We start from the raw sequence: 14,307 nt of genomic DNA, 5'->3' as shown, positions 1-14,307 counted from the left end.
AGACCAAAGATGAGCAGATACCAGAAGTGAGCCTATGAGACCAGCGGCATTACAGAGAAACTACAAGCAGGATTCACCCGTTCAGACCCTCTCTGTCTAATAAGGATGCTGATAGAAAAAGTATTTAACTCTCTGTGGTAATTAGAAAAGAAAATAGTGAGACTTAGTTGCCATTTGAGAGAAAACCGGCAGCCAGTGCAGAGAAGTGTGCTGGTACTTGTCTGCTGGGACTTGGGCACAGCCTGGGCTTGAAATCTGGGAGGAGGGAAAGGAGCCAGGTCAAGGGAGACTTTCAGAGATTGCTTCAGAACAGTCTTGGGCAGAGAGAATGTCTTTAGTGCACTGTAAGACCAAGCACAGACATGCTGCTGAGTTAAACCTGCAGCAGGGGTGCCCATGATGTCATTTGTCTTTTACATAGGATGGACATGAGAACAAATACAACTTGGAGGCAGGATGAGAACTTTGCAGCTTGGTGAGCAATTAAATTTTATTTCTATTTTTTGAAACCTCTGTAAGGACAGCTGTAAAATCTTGGGTATCTCCTTGGAGTTTTTGGTATAAACATGAATAAATGAATAGCAAACAGGAGGGCAAAATGAAAATCTGTGGACTATTAAGATAGCTTTGGAAGAGAGAGCTGTCTCCTGGGTCTCGCTAGTAGTTTCTCCTGGAGTACAAGGCTATTTGCACCAGGGCTGCTCAGTAGCTGAGTTCTCAGGACAAACCCACAGATATCACAGTGCACCTGCATTTCTGATGTGGAGAGTCTCTTCTATGTTTTTGAGAATAACAGGCTGCTTGCATTGGTATGATCCAGGTGTTTCCTGCATTTTCACTGCAAACCAGTCATTCCTTACAGGTGAATGACCAGAACTAAATGGTCATCACCTGCATGTTGGCATTTTAAATGTTTTGTGTCTTGCAGTATTTCACATGAGTAAGAATAAGTTCAATCTTCAGGTGGATTATTTTCCCAGCAAAGAGTGTAGTTTCATCAAAATGGAAATGTGTGCATGATATCTGCTGCTTTTTATGGGTCTCTAGCTGGAAGATTTATTTTCTTCCATTGAAATGCCTAAGAGTTTCCTTTAGACTTAGGTCTGCAAAGAGGGTATTGTATTCCCTTTGGTGTAATACAATATTCAAACTTGAGTGAGTGGAAAAGATGCAAATGAAAAGTGCCAGAAGGAGCAGAGAGAGACTTTGTTTTGTAAGAAAGGTACTGAAGTTTCTTGTCAGAGGCACTACTGGAAATGTTTGTGCTGATTAATAATACACTTTTTTAGGAGAATTTATTATAAATAAAATGTATCTCATCTGTGATAATGTTTGATCTTAAGATATGGTGTATTTGAGGACTTTATCAATAAGGATTTCAACAGTTGTTAGATTACTTAGTCTGATCTCATAGACTCCTGGAATTTTCTAAATTCTGTATCTTATTCCCTTAAACTGACACTTGATGCATTGTGTTGAAGCTTGAATAGAGGTGGACTATAACATCAGATAAACCCTGGGTGCAGAGGAAGTGAATGAATGAATGCAAGAGGTGAGCAAGGTGTTGCATTTGGAGGCTGGTGCTTTTCTAAGGCATGAGGAAGGAATCTGGCACACTTCCCAGAGCTCTGTCTACCTCCCTCTTCCTTCCCGTGGTGTAAAGGGGATGAGTGGAGGGCCCCAGACCTCCTGCCATGGAGGTGTGGTTCAGAAGGTGCCATTGCTGGTGACTGTCTTTCCACAGCCTCCAGCTCTGAGGTGAGGCAACATTTCTCTGAACCACCAGCAGGCGTGGCCTGGATGTGTGGGACCTGACATGTCAAAGGGACAATATTCTGTAATCAGCCCAAACCAATAAGTTTTGAAGAGACACTGTTCTTTTGTAAAGCTGCCAGGCTCTGGATGGAGTCAGGATGTGGATTTATTTATTTATTCAAATTAATTCACTTGCTGGCAAGCAGGAGAATTTCCGATGCTGCTGTAGGCACTGATCGTGGTGCCACTGCTCAGCACTAAGGTAAACCAAACCACTCCAGGGCCCAAAAATCTCACTCAATGAGACACTTCAAAGGACTTAGTTGTTCATGTTCTCTGAGTTAGATGCATGGGAGAAATACTGATCGTATTCTCAAGAGGTCAGAACAACAAAAAGAACTTTACTGGCCACTTCAGGAAATCAAAGAATTTCGACAAAAGATTTGGAGCTGCATTCAATCAACATAAAGCACTTCTCAAAGCATTAACTTAGCCCATTCAACTAGCAAACTCTAAGCCTGTCTGATTTTAAGATTCTCAAAATCCCAAAAAGAGGGAATTAGAAGAAGAGGAAAGTGAGAAAGACAGAAAAGATATAGAAAAGAACAAAGATAACTACACTCCTAGTTCCAGCAGTGTTCAGCTGATAGAAATTCTAAGAAAAGGTAGGGTCAAGACACATGCTTGCCTCATGTCTCAGATTAAATGACCTTTGACTTTCCTGGGCCCTTCCCCTAGGTGGGACTCTTGGTCATTTGGCCTCTCGGGAGCTGGGCTAGGGGCTCCAGAGATGAGTGTGGAGTGTTGCCTCTGGTGTGCCAGGGATTGCAGCCACTGCAGAGCTGGGATACAGGCTTGGGGTGTGGGGTGGGCAGGGCAGGGCATCACCTCACCAGAGCCAAGGCCTGACCTGCCCCTTCCCTACCAGGTTTCGAGCCTGAAATGTTTAGAGCCAGCAACACTTCCAACCACTCACACCCTGAGGTGCTTCCCTCCCCTTGGCAGGCACATGTGAACACCTGTGTAGAGCAGGGCTGCAGAGAGGTGGCCCTGGACTGTCCCACCACGGCACAAGGGCTGCATGTGGGATGTGTCCAGCCCCAATTGTGTCACAGGTAGATAGTGTAAGGCTGGGACAAAAGCTGCCTCCTTTCCCAGCTGTATATATTCACATGCATTCTTTCTGCTCATAGTTTTTCTGCACCTTGACTTAGCAATTTCTGTGTAATTTTTTCTAAAAAATTCTTTTTAATTTCTTTTTTCTCTTTCTTGATTCTGCTGCACTTCTTCTGTATTTCATCTTTCATCTTTCTCCAAAATTCAGTTCTTTTGACTTGAATGAAGCAGAGGAATGAATAACCTGAGGAAGGATGGAATGATTGAACGAAGCAGCTGAGTGCTTTGTTCAATCTATTCGTAGCTGCCTAAAAAGGGGAATGATCAATAGCAGTAAGCTTCTGGGAGCAGTAAAAAAAAATCAGACCATGTGAAGAATTCAAGAAGGATCTTGGGAGGCATAGTGACTGGGCAGAAAACCATGAGATTCCACTATTTGTGATTGTACAGGGATATATGTGGTGAAAACCAGTCCTAACATCATGTATAAAATAATGTTTAGCTGACTATTGCCATTCAGGAGTGGTTTACCTGGGCTGTGATAGCTTATGTGGTGAAGACATTATCTTGGTTGCTCAACAGTGTTTAAAAAAATAGGTCAAGGTGTCCAGGAATTAGTAGGAAGAGGACAGAGCACCAAATTTTGTGACTCTTGAGCAGTCTCAGGCAATCAGGCTAACAACCATCTCAGGATATGGAAAACTCCAGACAAATGTGTCATGGGAGCATTTAAGTAACGATAAGGAGGTGTTATTCATAAGGGTATGGCTATATTGGAGTACAGGCAAAACAGATTTATACCCAAAACCCACTAGACATTTGTCTGTAAGAAACATCACTGCTGCTGTTGTGCCTCGCAGAAAATTCAGTGATGCAATGTAAGTTTTTATTGGCTCAAATTCGAGACTGAGTAAGAAACATAAGAAACAAAGATACCACTGAATTGTTCAGGGCTTGCTGAATAAGTGTTGAAAACCAGCAATACCACTCTAATTTAAGTGTTTTTTTCTTTAATTATACTACAGCCTACGAAGCTAGGGCCCTCTACCAGTTGCAACTCTTCCTCTACAGGCTTGGTAGTGTAAAACAAATATTTGATGCATAAAAATATGCATATGGGACATTAATGTTTTTTCTTGATCAATGACTTCATGATAATGTATTGTGGCTTGTTTGCTGCATTTCCAGCAGTTTAGGGAGGATGTCTCAAGTGGTGTGGCAGGTGCTAGTAGCTGAGATGGCAGCAGGACCACCCTGCTCTGGCTGTTCAGTGTATTTGTGGAGGAAAAAGTGTCTCAATCCTCTCCTCCTGAGAAGGCTGTGACACCAAGACAATCATCCTCCTCACACACAAGGTGTTCCCTCCTCTTTACATCCTGGGCAGAGTGAGCCCAGTGGCTGCTGCTGGCAGATGCAGGAGCTGCTGTAGAACAGTAAGGAACTCTCATTTCCAGAGACTAAGATATGTCTGGTGTTTGTTAAAGGCTGAACATTATTTACCCTGCGAATGAGATTTATAGAATTTTAAAGAGAAACTCTCTGCCTTTGGGGGGAAAAAAAGATTTTATGTGTTATTTTCAGGATTACTGAATTTCTAAAGCTTTCCTTAGAGAGTGGGTCACATTTTCATCTGGTATAAATATTGTACAATTAATATGAAGCATATACTGGGCTTTTGCCAGGTGGACATCTGACTTTTTATGTAATTTCCTAAAATCCATTTTAAAAATGTTTTCTTGTTTTTCTCAATGCAAGGATTTTCTTGCAAGGGAGAAGGTAGCTGGCCAATTGTGCACAGAACATTGGCTAAAAGACAACATAAATAATAAAAACAGGTTAAAATGTGTATCTTCTTTCTCAGAAGCCTTGGCATGTTCTCTAACTGCATAGATACACAACTTTGGGTCAGGTTTCTGGCTGTTTGAGCTGGTGGTTGATGTAGAAGGTGTTGCTTTTCCCAATATTTAGAGGAATTAGAGAGCAAGCTGTCAAACTTGGAGCTAGTGGGAAAAGAGCTGGCAAGATGGCCAGAAGTAAATGGTTTCTTTGGGAAAATCACTACTGGCTGAGAAAATATCATTGGTAGAACAAGACAAAACATTGCATCTTAATAATTTAACTGAACAGGGAAATAAAAGTGCCCTTTTGATGCTTTTTTGCTTCTCCTTTTTTTGTGATACAGTGATAGCACTACAGGCTTCTGACTCTACTAGTTCTGCTTCCCAGAGTGAAGCCCACCCTGCTATTAATGGGTGCCATCCAACTTGCTGAAAAAAGCCACAGAAAAAGTCTGAATAAATTTTGTTGATTTCATTAGAGACCTTTGCTGACCTGCAGTGTCCTGTTCCTGATAGGTGATGGGCATCATGCAGGAAGATTCCTGCACCTGCAGAAGCCCCAGGGATTTGTGTGTCACTGGCTGCTGGGCTGAGGCCAGCACAGGTAATTGGCTTTTTTTATGCTGATGAGGTGCTGCACTTATCTCTGGCATGGTCTGAATGAACAGGGCTAGGTCTCTACTTCTTAACTGAATCTCCAATGGCTCTGTTAACAGCAATCTTTCAAGACTCCTCAGCATATTGCTCACATCCACCTGACAGCTCTTAGACATTCACTTAAGGATCTCATTGCTCAGTTTTTCAGGGGCCTCTTGCCCAGCAGGACCTTGGCCATTTTGGGAGGACATTCTCAAAAGGACCTGTAATTTCATAATTTTATTTTCTCTCTGGTGAAGGTGACCTTAAATGCCCTTACAGTCACTGATCCAAATCTTCAACTCTGTGCTAAGTCCCCTATACCCTAAAACCATTTCAAATAGCCAGAATAATTTTTTCTATTTCATTAAAAGTTTCCCTGGCTGGCTTTGTCATGTCGGTTCTAAACTGGTTGTTAAATAGCAAAGCAAAAAATATTTTTATGCCTGTAGGTTAAATACAGGTTAAAGACATCTCACAAATGAAATTTCCAAATTAAGCATGGATACACCTAATCCATTGTAATCTGGCTTTACTGTGGTTTCCCATACAGATAAGAATTCCTATTCAGTAGTCTGATTTATCTCTCTTTCCAATCCTTTCAGATTAAATAATAATATTTTTTTTCTATTATGACTTAATATTATGCCATTAAAAATTATGAGCAAACATTAGATTTAGTCACCTCAATGTTTCAAAGGCAAAGTTTGCTTGATGAACTCCCAGGACAACTTTTCAAAATACTAAGTTCTTCATCTATTTTAACATAACATATTGTCATGACACTTTTTTTATTAAGCAGGTTGCAGTTATTTGGAACAAAAAAAAGTGCTCTTGAGCATCTTATCTTCAGCTTTAATTTCTAGGTCTGAGTCTGGATGTCCAGCATTTTACTTGTCAAAGCAATTAAGTCTATCATCCTGATACGTCCTATTTGCTTTGGTTTGGCATTTTGCTTTTGGTAGTTCAGTCTGCATAACTTATATAAGTAGAAACCATCCTTCTTGTTGGTGATCTAATCAACTGATCTAATGCTTGAACCATGTCTTTTATAAATTATTTACTTAAATTTCACTTTTTCATTCCCTAGCCTGTTAAAAGTCATCTGGTTGGTTGAGGTGAACAGTAGTGAGTTTAGAATGTCTTTGGGTATGAATCATCATTACATCAGTAGTATTACAGAAAAGTAATACTGCCTGTAACTTAAACCTTGAGAACAATTGTAATTTCTGCTATTTTACACTGGAAGCCACACTGACCTATTAAATTTGTCAAAGCTGCAGGACTGGCTGAGGCAGACAAAGCAATAAATGAGCCAATAACACCTTTGATCAATGCTTTGTGCTTTTTCAAGGAAGATACTTTTCAAGCTCATTTTGCTTTTACTAAAAAATGTTTGCCTTTCTGTTTTTTGATTTTTAAAACTTGAGGGTAGAATTAGACTCGTGGTGTCTAGCCACATCAAAACCCCTGACCCCCATATTTAGTTGAGGAAGGGAGACCTCTCTAAAGATGAGCTATTACAGCCACACAAATCCTTGTGTTAGCATGGGCTCATAATTGTCTTTTGGAACAGCTAAATGCTTAGAATCACATAGAAAAGCATTTTTCTGATGCCCTTTTCAAATGGGTTCACTTATCATTTGAATTGAATTCTGTTAAATTTAAGAAGTGTAGATTTTCAGGTGTCTATCTGGCATGAATATTTTAGTGACTTCAATCATATGGGCTCCCTTTAAAAAATGTCTCCATTTTATTTCTGCCAGACTTTCACAGGAAAATGAATGGACTTGAAAATTCCATACCAGTGCTTTCTCTTATATATTTTTGCTGTGAAGTTAGTTTGCTTAGTAACATAAATCCAGCTGCTTAGATTGGGAAATATGAGTCCTTCTAGGAGGCTCTAAAAATATTAAAACTAATACTTAACTCCCTAATGATCTGCTTTAGGATCTGATTTGCTAGGCAAGGATGTAAACCCTGCATCTCTCTGGGTAAGTTGCCAATGTTTACCCTGGATGGAGGATAGAGCCTTTGCCTTTTCATAAACATGGGCTGCCAGAACTTGTCAGTTCAGCACCAGGAACCAGCCACTAGGGACAGGTGAAGGAAACTAATTAATGTGTGGCTTACCTGATTGCTCACTTGATGAAAAATCATCAGCTTTATTAATGTGATGGCAACTCACATTTGCAACCTAAATGGGTTTGTGCCCTTGTCAGTGCTGGGGCAGCAGACAGATATCTGATGAGCCACAGCTGCTCTGCTTGAAATAGGAATAACAGAAGGCAGGAATTGTCATCTGTACAAAGGGGATGTGACACAGTGAGGGGGCCCAAGCACAACACAGATATGAACAAGCACCTGGTGCCTCAGGTGCTGTCCGTCCTAGGGGAGCTTTTCCACTCTCTCCTTGTGCAGAGCATTAACATCCTAGTGCAGGTGGTGAAGCATCACAGAAGAGTTTTTAGGAAGGAACTGAGATGAGGTCCTGTAACTATAGGTGTTTTTCCCTGGGCTGATGGACTGCGGTTAATGACAGTCCTTCTGTGAGCTAAAACTTTATATCTGAAAATGAAATGGCAAAAAAAGAAAAAAACACGCTAAAGTGGCTGTAGAAACCTTGCACTGGTGTTGAGCACTGGAGTTATTTTCATCACATGTCCTGTGGTGGCACAGGGAAGCCAGTTGTTAGCTGCAGGAGTAGCAAGTATCAGCTACTCTCAACAACCCAAATGCCTGCCAAGTGTCCTGATATGCTGTTCCAGAAGCCAGAAGGAGCAGTGCATTGGAAAAATGAATAGAAAGATGGAATGAGCTTCTGATGGGACAGTCAACAAGTATCATAAGGGATCATTCCATCCTAGTATAAGAAAGAATTTTTTTACAGTGAGAAAAATCAATCACTGGAACAACCTCCTCAGGAAGTGGCAAAGTTCCCATCACTGGAAGTTTTCAAGGTGTGATAGGATATGGTGCCAGGTAATTTTAGTCAGGCTTCACTTTCCACAAATGGTTGCCCCACATGACCCTTCAAGGTTCCTTCCTGGCCTGGTCTATGATTCTAAAAGTGGTAGCCCTAGTGACATGGGCCTGTACGTGGGTATATAAGAGCCATGAATTTGTTCTTGGGATCCAACTGCGTGTTACACTGATACAACTTATCTGAGGAACTGGCAGTAAACTTTCTTAGGGCATAGTTGCTACTGAAAGATGCCAGCAAGAGACGTTCTGCTTCAACATTTGGTTGCCCATAGCAGAATGTGCCAGAGCGACTCTACTTGGGCAGGGCAAGGTGAGTCAAGAGCAAATGCATTGCTGTTGCTCCTGTGCAGGAGTAATTTCTACCTTACTTGATAGAAGCCAAGCAGCACAAATCTTACCTGCTTCCATCACTTTCCACACTTGGGTTTTTCACTCTTGAAATTAAATTTTTCTTTGGTTGCTTCACACCACCAGGGTAACACATCATTAATGAAATCAGAAGCATTTTTTCCTCTGAAGCCCTCATGCATTGATTAGTTGGGAGGTGGCAGAAGAAGAAACAAATGTTTGTATATCCCATTCCAAGCAGCTAAAGTACTGTGGAGGTTGCTGGTTCTCATTCCAAACATGTCCTAGCAATGCATCCCACATCTTCACACAGCATGAAGGAGAGGTGCTCAGGATAAAGATCAGCAGTGCTATAATCATATTTGTATTTGTGAGCTATTGAGACTGTCATCACTGCAAAACTCCACTTGGTGCACCATTGTCACTGAACGTGTGTTGCTGCAATCCACTTAGGGAAGTGGCAAACAGTGGAAGAGGCTTTAACCAGCTCCAGGGTGTTGTGATTCTCCTTGCTGAGCCCTTCCTCACTGGGTCTTACAGCAGCCACTCTAAGTACAAATTCTCTGCAGCACCAAGGCACTGCTAGGAAAGAGCCAGGGGAAGCTCAAGAGCTCATTGGAGACCTGAAGAATAAAGTGATTTCCTGAGCTCACCCAGCCCAAGAGATGCTTCTGGGAACACCCAGGCCCAGGAATATCCTCATTCCCATAAACACTTGTACAGGATTTACTCAACACTTCACCTGATGTCAAAGTTGCATCCCTCATAATTTTCCACCATTGACTCCCTTCTTTCCTCCCTTTCTGTTTTCCATTCCCTGTAATGTACTCAGCTCCTTCTTTTTTCTTCTAATTTATAAATATTTTGATAACAAAATCAAGCCTGGAGCACAATCTAGAATGCAGATATTTTTCCTTTTATTAATAAAGTTCCAGGCAATCCCAAACCATTTTGGATCGGACTCATTTGTTACCGTTTGATGGACTGCCAGGTGTCCATGGCATCCATTTTCCAATAGTTGAGTTTGTAAGCATGTTTAATGTGGAAAATCTGCCAGCTCCAGACTGCTAACAGACCTCAAGGGCACATGGGTTGTAGTTTGAAAACTACTGTAATGCAAAATAAGACCAGTAACAGTGTGACACTGTTTAGCAGATTGTGACATTGTCATTAGTTGTGGCATAAATGGAGCCTGCCATATTCATCAGTATTGTCCTCTTGCAGGTTGGTTGTGATAAGGAAAGAAGTGAACTTGCCAGTGCAAGGCTGATGTAGAAGTGCTTCTTCTCTGTGTGTATTGGGACTGGAGTTACCTCCCTTGAGCCCAAACTATGTCCTAGTGACCCCAGCACTGTGTTCCACCAAGTAAACTGGAGATACTTGCTTTTAAAGCAGGGAAAGTTTTCCCAAGACAGATCCATGTCTCCTTATCCCACTGAAACCTGCAACTCTAGGAGCAGGCTGGGCAAGGATTCTCACTTTCCTCCAAAATGCAAGGATTTGATCTAGTCTAGGAGAGGGGAAAACGTCCTCCATTCCTTCATCAGGCTTTGTGAGTGACCTTCAACAGCCATTTCAGCTCTGTGCCTCAAGTGCCCATTTCTAAAAAGAGGTAATGGCACCAACTTGCTTGTCTCATATGGGTCAGAAATATCCAGAAAGGCTGGATAAGCACCAACAGTGCTTGTGGATGGGAAAGTTGCCAGTCATTGGTTTCTGGTGGCCTCTGTGCCAAACCCAGTAGCAGAGGGACAGCTTTTGTGTGTGTCCGATGGAGAATTGAGATTCTGTCTAATGGAGAATAATGGCAACTTCTGACAGCTTTGTTCAAAATCATGCTGATCTGGTTTATGATTGCTTTTATGGACTTGGTTAAGAGATGAGGAGAGCTATGGCTTTGTCTCCTCCTTTACAGAGCAATGACAAAGCATCAAATGACTGTGAGAAATGTCAGTGCAGGCTGGAAGTAATGAGCTGCATCAGCAGGATGCAATTGGAAGAGGCAGGAGCCAAGAAACCTTTGCAAGGTGGGCAAATGAGTAGCAGTTGTCTCCATATAGATACTGCTGTTTTTCTCACAAAAATGCCTAAGATGCTTAAGAGGTTAATCAGAAATTTGTGAAGGGATGCATGGCAGCTGGCCAATGCTTTATGAAAGACAGCAGTTTCCTTAAAATAAATGAGGCTGTTAATTAATCATTGGGTTCTTGGCATTTAGTTATCAACATGCATAGGCAAATCAACAAATGAATAATTTCATTAGCTTATTCACAGTGGTTTATGCCCAGTGTATGCTAATTTAAGTATCAGTAAAATGTGAGGTTAATTCTGGCATATCTAATTATAACATAAGTAGATTTTACTTCATACTATTGAGATAGTTAAAATTTAAAGTGAATAAAATTACTGTGAAAGCCTGCAGTCTGCAGAAGAAACCTCACACTTGCTCATGGACTCGTACTTGAGGCTGAGGGCACTGTTTTATGTCCCACCAGCCCCACAGAGGCAAGCAGAAGCAGACATGGGGTGGGAGGTAACCTGGCAGCTCGGGAATGAATTTCCTCCCTGGTTTGCATCAGGGATTTGGTGCCGATGCAGCTCCGTGCGTGCGGCCGAGCTGTGCTGGCATGGTATGAAAACACACCAAAGTGGAGGTGCAGCTGCAGAACTCAAAGTGAGTATGTGGGATAGGAGGAAGAGGAGGAGTGGAAAGCTGCTGATATTTCCAGGCTACAAATGAGATTTGAAGAGGGAAAAGATTGCTTTGCTTAAGTCACACAAGGCAGTAGCACTGAAGCACTCAGCTTCTTCAGGCTACTTCAGGCAACAACTGACAGAATGAGAGGACTGTCTAAAGCTGCGCCAAGGGAAATATAGCTTGGATAGTAGGAAAAAGTTTTTTACAAAAAGGGTGATAAAGTATTGGAATGGTCTGCTTGGGAGGTGATGAAGTCACTGTCCCTGGATGTGTTTAAAAAAAGACTGGATGTGGCACTTGGTGCCATGGTTTAGTTGAGGTGTTAGGACTGGGTTGGACTCAATGATCTTGGAAGGTCTCTTCCAACCTAGTGATTCTGTAATTCTGTGTGATTCTGCCCCCTGGATCCCAGCCCAGCATCTCACATGGCTCCTGCCTCTTAACTTGCTTCCCCTGGCTTGCTGCAATGGCAGGGGAAGTAATTTTTCCTCCTCTTTTTTTCCTTTTTTTTTAATATGGGGATATTTTTCCATGGGCATATTTCCCCATATGATCGCATCCAAAAGTAGTGGTGGATGGTTGGTTTTTTCTTTTTTCCTGTGGTTACTCATGAATAAAGAGCTGCAGAAAACCAAGTACAGTAAATAAATGCTGATTGCAATGTCAGAGTGAAGCGATGAATTGTGAAGGTAACAGTTAACTCTGATTCATCTGCTTTATTTTTGCTTTATGAATATTTTAAAAAATCCATAGCTCATCAGTAGGAATCTGTGAGTCAGGACCCAAGGCTTTTCCACAGAACATGATGCAGTGAAGAAGCTGCAAGCAGAAGTCAGTGGGTGAAACTCGTCACCTTCTCTAGTCCCATGGAGATCCTCAGAGGCTACTGTTGGATGGGGTCCATGCCACATAAGAGCAATGCTGCAGGCCTACAGCCTGTTATTAGAAGTAAGTCTGTAGCTGGAGTTCAAGAATTTTTTAACAATATGTAACTTCTCCTTTGGGTTCATATGAGAGAATGAGCATAAGCACATAGGGGCTGTCCTTAAGGAAGAGCCTGCTTGAGAAACTTAGTTTGTGGATGCTTCTACTGAAATCTTCGTCTGCCTTGCCCACACAGATCAGGATTTCAGCCTTCCTTCAGCTCCTAAGTCTGCGTTAGTATTGCAAGAGCACCATGAAGAGTTTAGTCCTTAACAGCAAATATCACAATTAAATGCTTGGTACTATGCCAAAAATTATTATTTCCATAAATGAAGAAATGTTCCAAGATTGACTGGAAATAAATAAAAGCAGCAAATAGTAAAACAGCAAATAGTAGAACATAAAAATATCTTGTCAGCTTTGTGCAGAAGGCAAGATATTGTTAAAAAAAGATATGCAGAAAAACATATAGATGACTATACTGTTTATTCTTTTACCATAACAGGTGCATGTGAGGAAGGGGTACAAAGAAAATGCTTTTTACAAACCCACTGTCTGCAGCATCAAATCAATCAATGTTGTTAAAAGGAAAAATGAACTGGAATGTTTGAAAGGCAGCAAATCTCTGAGTGTGAAAAGGACAGAGGCAGCCAGTCTGTTTATCAGAATCTCTGAGGCAACAGTGATTTTACAGTTGGATATTTCTTTTGATTTGTATTTGTTCTGTCTCAAATGAGTCATATCATGGTTATCTATTCTCTTTGCTATGTTTTATAGTGGTAGCCTGTTCCTTAACTCTGAGACTCAGATTTATGGAATGTTCTACAAGTAATGCCTCCTAAATCTGGAAGAGGATGAGCAAAATTTGTCAGGTAGAGATTGGAAAAATAATGGAATTTTACCAAGTTGAAATGAGCCTCTCTGGAGCAGGGCTTTGGCCTTTTTTGAGCCAACTCCGACTTCTTTGAACTCAATGGGAGTACAAAGCCTGTGTAGGGCACTTTTGAGAGTCTCACTGACTTTATTTTCATAGTTATCCTGAGAATACTGCTGTAGTCAGATGCCTCTGGCCTGAATTAATGATTTTTCAAATGCTTTTATGTGGCTCAAGGTAAGGTGTCTGACATTGTTGGAGAGGAGGTGTGAATTGGTAGATGTCATTTCTTTGCAGACTGTGGTGCCAGAGGCCTTGGGGTAGGGAACTGCTCACTCAGAACCTAGCAGAGAGCAATGGAAAAGCTGCCATCAGCAGAAAACTTTAAGCAACAAAAGTATTCCAGAGTTGTTAGATGTCCTATGGCATTCACCCAGCCATTAATCAGCACCACAGAAATGCACACACCTACTTACGTGCTTGCTGGCAAAGCTGAATTTGCTTAATGTGATTCAGCCTCTTCTTAGGGCATAGAAACCTTGAAAGCCAAATGAAAAGATCCTGTTTGTATTTTAGTTCCAGAGATATTATACCTGTACATAAACTGTTCCCATCTTTTTCTGTTTACACTTCACTCACATGTACAACTCCAACCTCTACTTTCTGCTCCCTATAGACAGCTCCATAGGATCCCAAAAGGTAGATTTTTTTTCTGTACATTCACTTAATACATCACTGGAAACCCTCTCACTGACTGAAATGTGTTTTGATTTGGGTTGTAGGCAAATGATAGAGAAGATACAAAGTCAGGTTGTTGGAAAACAACAGCAAGTTTTGTATCTTTGCTACTGTGCAGTTCTATGGGATTTGAACTGTCAGCAGTGAAAACATCAGTTTTCAGAACAATTTCAGGGAAGAGTGAACTTTCACAGCTGACCTGTTACTTCTTGTTTCAGAACAGTAAAGTAGCCAAATTCCTCTAAGGACACTTGCATATAAATGCTACTTTAGCACAGGTTTGCTTGCGATGTCTTGAAAATGAAATAATATGCAGTGTCTGCCTCTAGTGAGAGGGGAAATTTATGTCTGATATTTGCAGTAAATCAGTAATCTTCTATTTTGTTTATTAAACT

General features: G+C 41.3%; 1 protein-coding gene across 7 annotated transcripts in view; it reads left to right on the top strand.

The window, feature by feature from the left end:
• The window catches only part of TMEM65 (transmembrane protein 65), a 154,515-nt gene that overhangs the window by 41,272 nt on the left and 98,936 nt on the right, over window positions 1-14,307 (top strand). For 2 of the 7 annotated variants that reach the window (XM_058833755.1, XM_058833750.1), the window contains one exon: window positions 5,226-5,313. The exons of 4 other annotated variants lie outside the window; for them this stretch is intronic. In XM_058833755.1, coding sequence (XP_058689738.1) covers window positions 5,226-5,313 — 88 coding nt within the window. Of the gene's footprint in view, window positions 1-5,225; window positions 5,314-6,435; window positions 6,459-14,307 lie in introns of those variants that run through there. One more of the 7 variants, XM_058833751.1, reaches the window with a different exon arrangement.

This window comes from Poecile atricapillus, chromosome 2 (assembly GCF_030490865.1).
Source record: "Poecile atricapillus isolate bPoeAtr1 chromosome 2, bPoeAtr1.hap1, whole genome shotgun sequence".
In the NCBI taxonomy this organism is placed as follows: domain Eukaryota; kingdom Metazoa; phylum Chordata; class Aves; order Passeriformes; family Paridae; genus Poecile; species Poecile atricapillus.
The sequence above is the reverse complement of the archived record's forward strand: the minus strand, read 5'-3'. Positions and strand labels throughout refer to the sequence as shown.